The sequence below is a fragment of the Drosophila bipectinata genome, chromosome 3R, assembly GCF_030179905.1.
Source record: "Drosophila bipectinata strain 14024-0381.07 chromosome 3R, DbipHiC1v2, whole genome shotgun sequence".
Taxonomy (NCBI): domain Eukaryota; kingdom Metazoa; phylum Arthropoda; class Insecta; order Diptera; family Drosophilidae; genus Drosophila; species Drosophila bipectinata.
In genome coordinates, this window is record NC_091739.1 from 11,716,696 (window position 1) to 11,731,564 (window position 14,869).

At 41.4% G+C, this 14,869-nt stretch overlaps 2 protein-coding genes across 2 annotated transcripts; both read right to left on the minus strand.

Moving 5' to 3' along the window:
• Positions 1 to 10,869: 10,869 nt before the first annotated feature.
• On the minus strand, positions 10,870 to 11,785 carry LOC108129371 (uncharacterized). Its single transcript, XM_017247340.3, has 2 exons — positions 11,575 to 11,785; positions 10,870 to 11,523 (listed from the first exon to the last, which is right to left on the minus strand). The coding sequence occupies exons 1-2, from the start codon at positions 11,737 to 11,739 to the stop codon at positions 11,017 to 11,019; spliced, it is 672 nt and encodes a 223-aa protein (XP_017102829.2). The 5' UTR covers positions 11,740 to 11,785; the 3' UTR covers positions 10,870 to 11,016.
• A 1,581-nt stretch (positions 11,786 to 13,366) lies between these two features.
• Positions 13,367 to 14,009, minus strand: LOC108129456 (transcription factor 15). The gene is made up of 3 exons (XM_017247435.3): positions 13,738 to 14,009; positions 13,545 to 13,675; positions 13,367 to 13,480 (listed from the first exon to the last, which is right to left on the minus strand). The coding sequence occupies exons 1-3, from the start codon at positions 13,956 to 13,958 to the stop codon at positions 13,386 to 13,388; spliced, it is 447 nt and encodes a 148-aa protein (XP_017102924.2). The 5' UTR covers positions 13,959 to 14,009; the 3' UTR covers positions 13,367 to 13,385.
• Between the last annotated feature and the right edge of the window lie 860 nt (positions 14,010 to 14,869).

Genomic DNA, 14,869 nt, shown 5'->3' on the forward strand with positions numbered 1-14,869 from the left:
TTGACATTTGTAGCATATTGTTTTCAGCAGGGATTATTGTGCAGAAACCGATTACTTTCCATCTCAAAGTTTCAATCATATTGCAGAAATATTTTAAATTATCGTTGAGTGTTCTAAACCCATGGCCATAATTTTTCTGATGTTCAAACGTATTTCCTTACATTTTTCTTTCTGATTTCGTTTCATGGTCCGACTCATTTGTCTTACTTTGTCCACAAACATTAAGGAAACAGACTGCCCGAGAGCCGACAAGGAAGGGAAAAGCGGCGGGAGCTAAAAGGACTTGTCAACCGAGCCGCCCACAAGCGTCACGTCAGGATAATTAAGAAATTTTTCAGTCCCCGATGCTGAACGCTTGGTGGTGGTCTTGCTATCGAAATAAAGGGAAATTGATTGAATTCCATTAGGCCGGGCGAGGAACCGAATCGAGCCAAGTCGAACGCCTGCCTTTCAAATTAGGCAAAAACTAATGAGCTATGCACATGACCATCGACCTCGACATCGACAGGGGGCATTAAAAGTTGTCCAGCTTCCGACTATCATTTAGCAGGGGGAGAGAATTACGGCCAGAAGACGAGTAGTTGGGGTGATGTCTTGGGCCCCCCTGAAAAGGACATTGAGTCATCACTGTAAGTATTTCCGGGGGGTCCACAGGCCCTGACCCTTGCAGGTCTGGTAATGGACAACCATTACAGGGTTCAGGGATTTCCTGGCAATAGAGTTCCATTTAATGAACTAGAGGTAAGATTTAAGACAGAGGTAAGTTATAGAAATATGATTAAAATTTAAATTTAACATTCTAAAAGCTAAATCCCTTTTGCAGAATCGAGATGATCTTGTTTATTAAACCTACAAATCCTGCTCCAACTCTTTGGCCAAATGATAAAGTGGCTGCGAGGACCTTCAAAGGCGTCGCATCATTCGCAACGCTTGGATCCGTGACAGGATTGTCAGGCAGTCCGTCAGTGGAATCAGTGCAACGCATGCGTGCCACATTCATCATCGTCAGCGGCACACACTCCACAGTACAACATATTGTTGCAACATATTTTACGTGAGGGGGACTTCCTATCCTGATTCTATCCTGCGTGGAGATTTTTTCAATTTTTAGCGAAAATTACATCATCACTTATGCTGAATGAGATTTGCTCTTGCTCCTGACTCCTGGTGAATTATTAAAAAATTTCTTTGTCAACAAATCACTTGGCTTTTGGAGTTTGGGGTCGTTTCACTAAATAAGGCGTAGGTCGCACATACACACACATGTGATTTACATTAGCCGCTCCCCTACATTCAGGATAAAAATGAAAAAAAAAAGAATAAAAATTTAAAAACGTCGCAAAGAAATTTGTTAACGTTGGAGGGTTGTTTTGCCAGCTTTTGTTGTCCTTCTGAGGGGTAGAAGTCCTGATGATGTATGACGCCAAAGGTGGAAAATCGTTTGGAAACATAATTTTGTTTGCCTGACACCTACAACAGTCGCATAAATCTCGCAGCTCTTTAATTCTGCTCTGCTTTAAGCCCTGATCCCTGGGCTGTGGCCCAGGTCCTGGTCGAAAAGCCTGCGGCAGTCGTTGACAAATTCAATAATTTTTCCCATTACAAAAGGCGATTCTGTGCGGTGGGTATGTGGATGGGGATGTGGAAGGTGCGGCTTGTTTTTGTCTGACGAAAGCGACCAAAATTGATTGACGCTGATTTGAGTGAGTGTCCCGGGGAGTAGAAAGGCAGCCGAGGCAAGGCAGGCAAGTCCCTGGCTAAATTTAATTTCACCCAAAAGAAAAATCACACGAAATCGACACCTGCCGAGGCGCCGGAAAATAATCAAAATAAAATATGGATTTTCTTTGTTCCACGTGCCCGAGGGGGAATCGAGTTAGCAAAGGCAGAGGAGAGTGTAGTCCTTCGAGTGGAGTCTACCAATCTGCAATTTGTCTTGCCGGATGTGGGGGACTATGTGTGTTTCTGTGAGTCTTCTAAGCCGCTCAGCAAACAAGCGGAAGTTTCCCCACGATGCGTTAATACTTGAAAATTTGCGATAAGACCTCCAGGTGGGTCTCCAGTTGGGCCACTCCCACCTCTCCCCCAAAAAGATAATGCACAAAAGCTGCTTTCCAGGCGGGAATGGATAAAAGTTTACTAGGCCTGCTTACAGTTCAGACATCACTTGATCTTAAAGGAGAACTTTGGCTAAAAGGGGTGGAATTTTAACCAAGATTTTCTATCCTTAAAATGTGGAATAAAATTTCTCAATAAAGGCTTAAAAATATATTGACTATAACCACTTTAATTATAGCCATATTTGAAGCCCACCCCCGCGAAAGAAATTTTCTCATTTATTTTTGGTTTCCACTATCCATTATTTGCACTTCTTATCGATATGAAGAAATTGCACTTGGAAGAAATGGCAACTTTTGGTAACAAATAACCCGAAACTTGCCGAGAGAAGCAGCGAACGAAAATAATTTGGCGAAATTCGGTATGCCAGAAGTTTTCCGGATAGGGAAGCCCAATCCCAGGACCAAGACCAGACCAAAAATTGCAGACACATTACCGCGCTTCAATTTCAATAATGTGGAACACTCGAGTGTGAACACAAACGTGCTCCGAAAACTATTCCGCTTCGAAATAGTTTGCCAACACATCTACATCTGTTGGCATCTCCCAAATAGAAGAAAGGCCAAAAACTGGTATTATTGAACAGCAATAAATTTGACTGGAACACAGGAAGGAATAAGGTCTGGTGGAGTGGGATATCAGGGATAATGGGGTTTGTGCAGGACTGGGAATTTAGGCAAAACAAAAACCAACCAACTTTCAGGCAAAAATGGGTAAAAGTTTTAATTACCCATAAAGATGTTCGTACACGAAACTACCAGGAACACCAGGAAAAGGCATCTGGTTGTTCTTTTTTTTATTCTGGTCGTTGGTGCTGGAATGGAAAGGAATTGGCAAGGCAAAGTGTTATGGCAAATGATTCGGTCTCGGCTCGGTGGAGAGGGGGCATCCAAGGACCTGCCGCCCTCGTAAAGATCATAACGCATTAAATTGGCTAGCTAGGTGGATGGCTGGCTGACTGGCCCATTTTTCAGAAATCAATGGCCAATAAGTAGGCAACGTAGTTGGCAAAATCGGCCAAATCGTTTTCTGGTCAGTCAGGCCAAGTCTGTTGTTGCGTAATCGCAATTTGGCAAGCGGCAGACCAGCTCCTTTGCACTGTCATCCGTGGCCGGGACACGCCCTCGAGATATCCTTGGCTGTGCTGTTGTGCTTTGCCGGGCTTTGAGAAGTTAAGAATTCAATTGACCACAAAATCAAGATTATTGTACGGTCTCAAGAGCTCACTTGGGCGGGGGAAAGTGTGGAGAAAGCCACTCGGGCTTTCTTTTTTCTCGTGCCCTGGGTGGTGTTTTGAAGTTTATCCCTGGACAGTCGGAAGTGCTGGAGGCTATCGAATCACCAACGCCTGACCACTGACCACAGCCCACTGACTGACTGTCTTAACGTTTTCCACAAGTGGCTATTGAAACCCCTCAGAGCCCGATGGCGGGCGATGAGCTGGAAAGTGTCGGATAAATCCAATTTCATTTGCGGCATTGGACTTATTAAACTGTCATTGAAAAAGCACTTTCCAATTAAATAAATGAAAGAGTTTCATGATGGACTTGGCTTCTAAACAAAAGGATATGATAGTCAATGTTGGAAGTCTTTAAAAGTAAGCCGATTCCCTTTAACTATATGATGACTTCATCTTCCCTCTCATAATTTTGTTCTCATGCCACTAAATATCTATTTACACTTTCAATCAAATTTTATTTAACAGTTTGCCTAGTTTCCGAAAACATTATGTCTGGCGGCCCTCAATTAGCAGGCAAGTCGCGGCCAAAAACCAGGACAGCGCCATTCCCCAGGATGGCATGGGAGAGAGGCCACTGTCCATGTCCATGTCCAGTTTTGGTTAATTGAAAGCAAACAAGACAAAACGCAGCGGAAATGCTGCTCAAACACGCCAGCAAAAGTGGGAAATCGGGGGCAGCCAGTCAACCCCTAAATATTATTTATGCCTCCATATAGACCACATATTGACCATTCATTTCGGGGCTTTTAACGCCCGGGCTGCCGTGTCTGGGTGCGCCGATGGACAATATTTATTAAGTCGTGACCAGTTAGTGGGCAGAGCATTTAACATTCGCCGCTCGGTCGGCTGGTCACTGATTGTTGGTGTCGCCTTGCACGGAAATTAGTGAAATTGTATCGTCCTCCAGACTGTCGTCCCTTTTGGTTGTAACTTAATTAAGTCCCGGCCAACTGGGCTGGGCAGGAGCAGCTGCTGTTTGGGCTAAAGCCAAGGCAATTGACACGGTGACACCAGAAAGACCCACTGACACTGTTTTTGTTTTGGCCAGAATGTGTACATAACTCATAGTTTCTTATGCAAGTCAAACAAAATAGGGTATAGATAATTTTATAAAGATTTTGACTAAAAAAGAGAAACTAACTAAAAGAAATCTTTTAATAAACTAGTAAAAATCTGAATTTGTTTTAAATAATCAAAGTATTTATTTAATAAAGTCTCTATTTTTATTTTAATATGTCTTTTGTATCATCAAAATATATTATGCAATGTATACATATCATATTCTTTTATTATATACCTAAGAGTGTATTACAAATTCGACCTTTGTTCTTCTGAAGTCCCTTTTAGTTAGCCGTTAATTTTTTGTATGTTTTACCATTTTTCGCCCTTTCATGTCAAAGCAGCATAATTTTCAGGCATTTAGTTTGGCCAGCCCGGAAGCATTTGGCTTAAATGTTTGGTCATTTGTAAATAGTTCGTGTCCTGGCAGCCGCAGACGCGGCACTTGACGGAAATGGCCAAGAAATGAGCCTTGGCAGCCGCCACCACCTCCGACTCCAACTCCCATGCCAAACCGCACGAAAATGTCACGACTTTCACCTGGTTCGGGATGGGGAATACTTCCTTTACTTTCTACCTGGGGTGTGTTCCGTGTGTTCGAGTCCTGTTGACTTGGCCAGAAATTAGCACAACATTAAATAACACGATTTTGTCGCTGTGATAAGCAAGCTTCGCATATTTGTTTGCGTTGACCTGCCCTGACATGAGTTATGATCTTGTAATAATTAGGAGGGGGTCGCGCCCCATGAATATTTTATGGAATACGCTTTAATGGGCTGAGCGGATGAGTTATGTCTTAGTCGGGCTTAGTATATACTAATTAGGTCAAAATGATGGAAGGGTTTTTGAAGGAGTATAGCTTTGTGTAAGCATTTAGACCAGAGCTCTTGGAATTGGCTTGAAATTTAGTTGAAATTTGGACTCTAAAATTAAGTTATAGAGGAATGGAGGGACAAATCAACAGCTGCAATCTTGGGTTTATTTTTAGCCCTACTTCTTAAGTCAAATGCCTAAAGCCCTGTGTAAAAGTCACCACAATTAGCCAGACTAGCACTGACTCGAAATGTTGGCCTGGCGAAACTTTACTTCTTTTCTGGCTAAATGGCAGGCATTTGTTCCCACATCCCCGGGACGGCCAGAATGTCAGCCAGTTGGTTAGTCAGTCTGCCAGTCAAAGTTGGAGGTACTGGAGCTGGAGGAGCTGCGGTCGTTCATTTCATGGCCCAGATCATCAATAACTCATGCTAGGCCAATTTGTATACTCTGGACAGTTTTGTGTTCGGCGTTTTTCGTTCTAGTTCTCGGTCTCGTTCTCGCTGTGGCCCTCTTCTTGACTTTTGGCCAACATTGGAGCAATGAGCGGAGAATAGGCCGAGACTGAAGCCACATTTCAAAAACAGTTTCCAGGGCATAAATCACCCGAGTGCTCCAGGAGTCCAGAAAAGATCCGAAACGGAACGGGAACGGGGAAAAGCGGCAAAAGTTCGATTTGCCGGCTTTGAAAGTTTTCCCTTTCCCCGCTTCATTTAGGAGCTATGCGGCTATGACTTCTTCCTTTTTTTTGGAACGGGGGGATTCTAGTGGTTCTTTATCATAGGCTAAATTGATTTTTTGTTTCGTCCTGGCCAAAAATAACGATAAATTGAGCAGATGTCACCGAGCTGTGGAGGAGCCGAGTAGCAGAACCAAAACTACTGCGGAGTTGAGTTGAATTATAGTTGAAGTTGATGTGTGGCTTTCAGTTACCTGTCCTGGCCTCGGTACCGACCGGAAGGTACTTTGGCTTTGGCATATCGTCGCCTAATTTGTGGAAAATTGAGATTTACGGCCGGATCGGCATTTCGGTTTGTCTAGCTCTTAAAGTCTGCCAAGTTGTCTGCCAAATTAAATGATTCAACGATGGGATTAAACCCTGCCGGAGGACAACAGAAAGCAGCAGCATATCTCGTTTAATTATGATTAATGACCGGCTAATGACTGTTTTCGCTCATCACACATCAGCAGCGACAAACTTGCAAATTCATTGAAATTTTCTGGAAAGCAGAAACCAATCAATACTCCGTTCAAATATTTAAATCCTAACATATTGCTGCTTAAAAAAAAGAAACGCAAACATAACGACAATTTCACGCTACAAATGTTTCGATTAAAAATTGCCATTCCATTTTTTCTTGTATTGTGCTGCCCAAGTCGTTAGGGGTTTGCCAATAAAGCAACCACACCCCACCACCACCCAACTTGCACCACCTCATCATCATAACCACCCCGCACCACAGCCATCACATGTGCAAAATGTGAGTAACGGAGAAAACAAAATACGGCGGATACTGAAGCGTAAAAAGCGAGGAACGAGTCCCCGGAATAGCCGGACTTTATTTGATATTTGCCGAAGAACGACAATGAATAATAACTACAAGGATTGCATATGCTAGCAAAAAAAAGGGCAATCAGGTTCAGGGTATCCACGAAGGGTTTACTTTTTAAAAAGTTATTCTTTTTTTCTACAAAGTGTCAGCTTTCAAGGGTAATTTTGAAAAAAGATACAAGTCTGGAATATGAGTTATATTTGAAGGAAGCTGTCAATATAGGCCAAAGGACATTTTCCACTAGTCTTCAGGAGAAATTAATTTGGAAATATATACCATAACTATTATAAAGCTTACCTTGTTTTACCCCACACCTGCCGCAAGCCAATTACTTAAAGCATCCTGCACAAAAATTGCAATAAAACTTTTGTAAATATTTCATACAGGAGACACAGCTCCCTTCCTGCCCATCCACGAATATCCTTTTATGCCCTTTCGTGTTGGTTTTTCTGTTTCTGTATTTATTTGCCATTTGCCAGAGACTTGTTTCATATTTATCAACGTCTGTGGCAAATAATTTTATTAACTTTGGCGCAAAACTTCAGCGATGCAGCGAGTACTGGGTTTGGGGTTGGGTGGCTTTTGGCCAGACAGACTGTGAACTGTTCGCGAAAAGTTGCAGTAGGTACAGTTTCCTTACCTTATTCCAAAGGGCAAGAATAAGGGCAGGGCCGGGACGGGCCGGGAAGGGTCAGACTTGGGAGCAGGGACAACTTTGCAATACTGCTGCCGCACCACTATCTGGAGCGCATATTTTATTATTATCCTTTCGCACAAATAAATATACTTTTGCGCAAATTACAAAAGAGCGCAACTAACTGGCGACTTTAAGTTGGAAAGGCAACTATATCTATGGGCCAACTCCATGGCTTCCATTTAGTGGACTGGGCGACAAAAAACTTTCGTCCAGATCTAATCAAAAATTCACTTAAAAAGTTTGCACTGCCAGTTGTGCGAGCCTGAATGACTTCAAGTGCAACCTTCGCAGCAGGAATTGTTGCAGTTCCTTTGTTGTAGACTCCGATCCGGTCGGCAGGACTTTCATGGCCGGCACTTAATGAAATCTTTCTAGGCCTGAGGAGGAGGTTTTAGTAAATAAAGTCAAACAAGTTGCCAAGGAATAAAAATAGCGAAACTGACAGTACGATTAACTTAACGAAACTGTTAAACCTCTATTTTTTCAGTTAAACTGCTTTCCTCTCCATTAAAAATCCACATTCCATTAAAGGACATTCCAAGCTTCCCGATTGAAGCACTTAACTGGGCTCAAGGCAAATCCTTAACCACAACAATGGCTCCACTTTGATTACGCTGAGTGGAATTATTCTGATGGCAGGACATTGCAGTGCAATGCAAATTGCTGCACAATCGACGACAATCGAGAATTGAAGGACAACGGCAAAAGCGTTTTAAATCCTTAAAATTTCACAGGGAGCGACACAAATGAAGTGTCAATTTTAATATCCCGAATGCAAAAATAAACCGGCAAATTGAGCAATCCGAGGAGGAGAGGGTGCAGACGCCTCCTGGGCACAACAATGGAGCACCACCCGGTTTTCCATCATTCGCCTCGGGAGTCCTGAGGCACAAATTGCATAAAAAATTCGTGCACTCTTAAAAAATTTTCAAGTGCAGTGCCAAAGTCACCGACTCCTGCCGGAGGAGGAGGCTGTCTGGCGAAATATTCCCTCATTTTTGTGCTTTTTCCTACGTCTTTTTTTTTTTAATTTGCACAAAATTGCAAATAACTTGCAATCAAGGTGCAAGGACTCAGGAAGTGGTGCAACAAGGATAAAGGAAGTAACTTTGGAGTCACAACAAAATGGCGATGGCCCGAGCTAAGTTTTATTTCGCTGGGAAACGTCTGGGAATCAATTTAAGTTAACTCGAGTCTATTGTTTCAACGCTGGCTGCCTGGCTCTTTAAGCTCTGTTATCCTTCCTGGCCCTCACTCTCCCCCTTTCCCACTCCCTCTCCAGTTGCAGAGAGTCCTGGGCTTTTGTCGTCAACTAAGGAATTTTTATGAGCTTCGTGGCTCTTCTGGCCGCCGTCTCGTCCTCTCCCATTGCTTCCCGACGACGTCGCGCCAACTTCAGTCCCGACTCCCGCTTGTTAATATTTCACCTAGATTGATACAACAAAAAATCGGATGCGGGTATACGGAAGATGGGGAGAGAGGAAAGGCGACATCCCGCCAAGTGGCTTCGTCCTGGCTGTGCTTTGAGCCCAGCTAGGAATTTCATTATGTACACCCCAAGCCAAAGGACAAAGACATGTTTTTAATAGTTTGGCATGTTTGTGCAGCCGGTTTTTTCCCCAAGACTAACCTTTCGGGGCTTAGTTTCCCCTTGTAGTTTCGATTGTGTGCAGTATGCGCCGAGTTTGGCCAGATTTTTTCGCATGCATTTTGAATAGTTGCATTTTTGAATAGTTTGCAGGTTGAACTGCAAAACAAAAGTTGAGTTAGCCCGTCAGCGGTTAATGGTTATTCATTATCCGTCATAAGAGAAACACGAAGAGGTGGAAAAGGTTTCATATTAGTAACTTAAAAATAAAATTAATGACAAGTTGTATATAGGCCTTTCCTCAAACTTACAACCACGTTTGTTAAAAATTCTGTGCAAGCTTCTATACCTGAAACCCATCCCCATATTGAATGCCATAAAAATCTGAAGAGACCTTATTTATGAACCCCATTTCTGGGCGTAACTCAATCGAAATTGAAACCTTGTTGCACATCTATTAAGAGCAAATGTCAAAATTAATTGGAACACGTGCGGGACGGGGTTCACTTGTTGGCCCCGTTTAACCCTTTACAGCCACATACATATCCACATCTAGTGATGTGCCGGCACATTAACTTTCGTTTTCGACTTTCCTTCGATTGGTTTTCTTCGTATGTGTGCTTGGAGTGTGTTTTTTTTTCTGAAATAGAGGGTGTGGCCGGGCGTCTGGCGGGTTTGCAGAGACTTTGGCAAAGTCATCGCATGATTACGTCGATTCCGGGACCGAGTAATCATGTGGTGTACACGCACAAGGGATTCCTCCCTGGAATCCTTGTGTTCCATCCTGTATCCCATTACCCCGAAAGCCAATAGACGGAGCCAAAGCAGGATCGGTGGCCTGAGCCGGACACAATTATCCGGGCAAAAGGGCTTTCAATTTCACTTGGTTAGCTGCAAGTAAACAGCTTTGCAGCTCCTCGTCCAGTCCGGTTTTGGTGGCGCTCAAGTCGAGCATGCAACCACCGAAAACGGCACGCCAACGCATCAAATCAACGAAAGTGCCCCGGCAATCGATGGGTGGGTATCGGTACTGGGTCTCCCAAATTTGCCCTCAAGCCCCAACTCATTTGACCACGGTTTGCACTTCATTGAGTCGGCCAAGAGCTAGAGCCAATACATATGGAAAAAATGGGAAAAAATTTAAACAAAAAGGCGTCTTTAAGATATTAATATTTATATTACTTTTCGATTCTTAAAGTGAAATAAAGTGTTTAGAAATTTTAATGAAACATCTATAGACATTTTATAGCTTTTCTCCAAGTGCAATAGTGCAATACTTCGAATTCTACTCATCATTTGCTTTATTTTCCATCCACTTGGCTTCATGGGGTTTATGAAAATGAAAATAGCCAAGAAATTCGAGAAGCCAACAAATTTTTTTGCCCTAGACCCGGCCGGCAATATTTTATACAGCTTTCTTTTGAAATTTCTGGACTAGTAATTGCACTTGTATGAGCTTAGTGGGGCATATGATGTGCCGGAGCTGGAGCACATTCCTCTCTGCGTTCCTCCCGGAAAACTGCATAGAATTGAGAACTCTCGCTTTTTCCTCTTCTTTTTTGCTTGATTTAATCGGAATACAAATCGCTTATCAACCCAGATGGAGGCGCTCAAAAACAACTAAGAAAAAAAAAAAATAAACTACAAAAAAACTATTTTATGGATAAAGCAATGAATACATTCGTTTGTAGATAAAAACCTTAAAGCAGCGGAAACTGTTAAAATCTCAGAAACTGTGATAAAGCAATATTTTGAAATAAACATTGTACGCATTAGACTATAAAACTTATCATTAAGACACTTTTGATAAAACAGACTTAGTTGTTTGTTTATTATAATATTGTATATCGTACTTGTTCAAAAGGCAGAAAATAAAATAGAGCTGGGAATAAGTGATAACAACAAACACTGATTAGCATTTTAGGAAACTTAAATTATAGAAATTTAGTTACAAATTCATTGCCGCCCAAACAAATCCGATGACAAAAAATATATTTCTCAGGGGAGTTAGACCCCAGGACCCATTGCATCTACCAGGCGACTGATCTTGCCATGAAATCATCGAGTCCACTCCATAGATCTTGGCTATGTTCTTCACGATTTCAATTTTCTCCTCGCTGATCTCCCGCTCCCGGGTTAGAAGCTTAAATAGGGGAATGGGCGATATGCTTCCATAGCCACAGATGAAAGCGACGTCGGCGTTGTCCGTGAACACCAGCTTGTAAGTTACAGACACCTTTTCGAAGTCCAGTTCAAAGATTCCATGTTGGGTGGAGTTGTTCCAAGAAAAGTCAACTGATTCGTTTGTGAATGATCTGCCTCCGTTAGTCGTATCGATATAGTTCAAGCCCAAGGTTAATTTATTATTTACGATTTCGTTGGGGACCGAGACATTAAGGCACTCCATAACCGCGACGTTGGGTACCCGGGCAGCTTCGTACCAATTCCCGGATAGCTACAATTCATAAATTAGTTTTATGAGGGCTTTGTAGACAAAGTCACTCACGGCTGTCAAGTTTAACTGGGTTCCAATGTTGTCGGCCTGGCAATTCCACGATTTTAAATTCCCCGGCAAGCTGGGAATCCTAAATCTGGCCCCCTCGACCTCCAGTGGATTTGTGGCGAGGCACATGGCGATCCAGAGCCCCAAGATAGTCGCCGGAACTTCCATATTTTTCGAACTGTTTGCGACGGCAACCACCAGACAACTAAACGCCGTTTTAATCGTCCAGTAGCTTTTGATTTTCTAATGACGAGCTTATCAGCAGCAATGGTGTTTTATTCAATGGATGGAAAATAAATACTTCCAGCTGTGAGTCATACTCCAACGTTCTCTATATCGCTTCGATATCTTTCTATCTTATCGTTGTTCCAATTTTTGCACGTGCAAAAATTTTTATATATGTTATTCAAAGACATCAATCTAGAATCTAATCTACCAGCCTTTATATTTTGTGAAAAAGGGCAGAAATGTCTTTTATTTAAGAAGATATGGTGTTTTATTTTAACTTGCTTTTGTTACATAAAAATTTAAAAAAAAATATGATTATAAAATTTACGTTGATCAGTTCACTGAAGTTGCAATAATACTGGTTTTTATAGGTCTTTAATAATTGGTTTTCTTTTAAACAAGCTCGAAACTATTAAAGTTTATTTATCAAAAATGTAAGGGAAAGTATAAGAAATGTAAATGGAGCCAATCCTAGAGCTGCATTTTCGTTATCCTGAGCTGGGGTAGCGGTATAAGCTGGAGTAGTATCTAGATTTGTAGTTGAAGTAGTATCTAAAGCAGCAACTTGATTATTTTCATCTTCATTATTAGAATTTGAAGCAGTATTTTCTGAAGGTGGATTAGCTGAATCAGAAGAATCTACAGCAGCAACTGGATTATTTTGATCTTCATTATTAGAATTTGAAGCAGTATTTTCTGAAGGAGGATTAGCTGAACCAGAAGAAATGGCCTCCCTCCTCACAATGGAAGCTTCATTAACCTGACAAGATTTTTTAAAAATTGTTATTAGTCCAAATTTGTTATGCCTTACTCACTTACCGATTTAGCATGGACTTTTGATAAATTTAAGGACAACCATAGAAGAAGGAAGAGATTTAAAGAAAGTGACTTGGTATCCATTTTTGCTGGCTTTGTGTTGATTAGATTCTTCACAATGAAGACAGCACTGCTAGATGGCTTTCTTATAAACGATTGGATGGTAAATAAGTTTTGTCGTAATTATAATATTTTTTCAATATAGATTACAAGAATTTTTTACAACTTACGTTCTTTTCATAGGCGTTGCCTTTATTTGAGCAATTATTCAAGCGACATTATTCGCTTTATCTTATTTTCAGATTATAGAAACTGATATATCGACTTTTTCTTGCTCTCTAATAAGACATGAACCAACATATCATGTTTTAATTTTATCAATTTATCACTTTATTAGCGGTGAAATGGTCTATGTTGGATTTTTATCTGACCATTAAATAACATACGTATATGTATATGAGTGAGAAAAATCCATGCAGAAAAATAAGTCAATACCATAAAGAATCCAAACATAATAAAATATTGTATTTCAATTAAGCTCTTTTTCTACACTTTGATAAGAAAATGTGCAAAATGCCCTTGAAAACCGTTGATGAGCAATAATGACACAAGGTATCAGAACAAAACTCAAGAACAACACTTAATAAGTGAAAAAAATTATTAGAAGATATAAGATCATTGAAAAAGCATTTTCTATTTTATATTAACACGTTAAAGACAAGTTTAAAAATTACACAGTTGAGCACAGATTAAAAACTATTAAGAAAAAGTTACTTAGCTGTAAAGCAGAAAGTACATATGCTAATACGTTTAACGAGACCTTCGCCTTCGTATTTGTGCATCAAGCACGGCTGGCAGTCAGTTCCTAAAAATATAAAGAGCCAAATATCTTTGGATCATATACATATATTTAATAATGAACAACCAACCTGTATGCAAAGTACTGGTGAGGTGAGTGATATAGCTACTGGCGAGTCGAATAATTTCAATTTTAGAAAGTTTGCGATTCAAAGGATCTGTAGGAATCAAGCCTCGTAAGGCTTCATATGCGGCATTGACACTGGATTTAAGGAAATATATACATTTCATATGAAACTTATTAAGGGAAGTTAACCAACTCACCTTAAGGTCCTGTAGCGCTCCCTGGCATTGATTTTTTGTCGTGGTGGACGTCGTCTCTGGCTGTTGATGCTATTGATGTCCTGACCCGTGAAAGCCATCAATCCAGCACCCGTTTGAGAATCTTCCGAGTCCGGAGCTGTTCCGCTGCCACACCCACTGCTGCTGCTGTTCTCGTGGGCAATACCAGCCGGAAAATGAAGGGAAATGGATGAGGCGGCCATCTGAATGCAGCGACGATCGGCGAGTGAATGAGCTCCCGGGCTCTGAGTCGGTGGCCTGGTCCAGTCCCAGTCTCCGTCCCAGAACATTGCTCCTCTGCTAAATACATTAAGTCATCGCCAAGTGACGACAAATTGTGCGTGAAGATGGAAAACAACAAACGAGAACATTCCAACACGCTGCCGGAGCGCACTTGTCATAATAAAGCCGCTGGGCTCGTCCCATCTGTGGCGGACAGACGGCGGTATTTGTGCGATCAAAATTGGGCATCAAGTGCCTGTCAATGGGGCGGCCAAGGATAAGTGACCACTGGTCCAATTTCTGTGTGTTTGCATTTTCAAAAACGGAAGTATCACTTTGGACAATGACCTCCTCTCCTCAAAATCTGGACCGCACACATGCTAGTCATGCGTCCCAACTATGCGCCTCGTGCATTCACTCGTACATCTATTTACTTCTCCAGCCAAGCACTGATTTTTATGTAGAATTCGCTGAGATGGATAATGCAGATACTTATTTATAAACAAAATTGGAAGAGCAGGCAGCCAGAGAATAAGCAAATTAACCTAAATGGAACATGTATAGAGTCTTCTTAAATTTCCCAAAAATATTTTCAGTGGATAACCTTGGTAGCAATTTTATAGAAAAATGTCAAGTGAAAGAACAAGGAGAGTAAAAGTATTACATTAAAAATAAAACCAAAAACTTTATAATCCAATTTCTTTGGCTGAAAAGAAACCAAAAATCGCCTTGCGGACTCTGAAGAAAAGTCAAAAGTTTGGCGAACAATGAGAAGAGCTGCTTGTAAAAATCACATGAAATTCGATTGTCGCTTAAAGTGAAATTGCACAATGTTTGCAATGAAATGTTGTCGCAGTAAAATATCGCTGCATCTCGCTTGCAGTCCTGGATG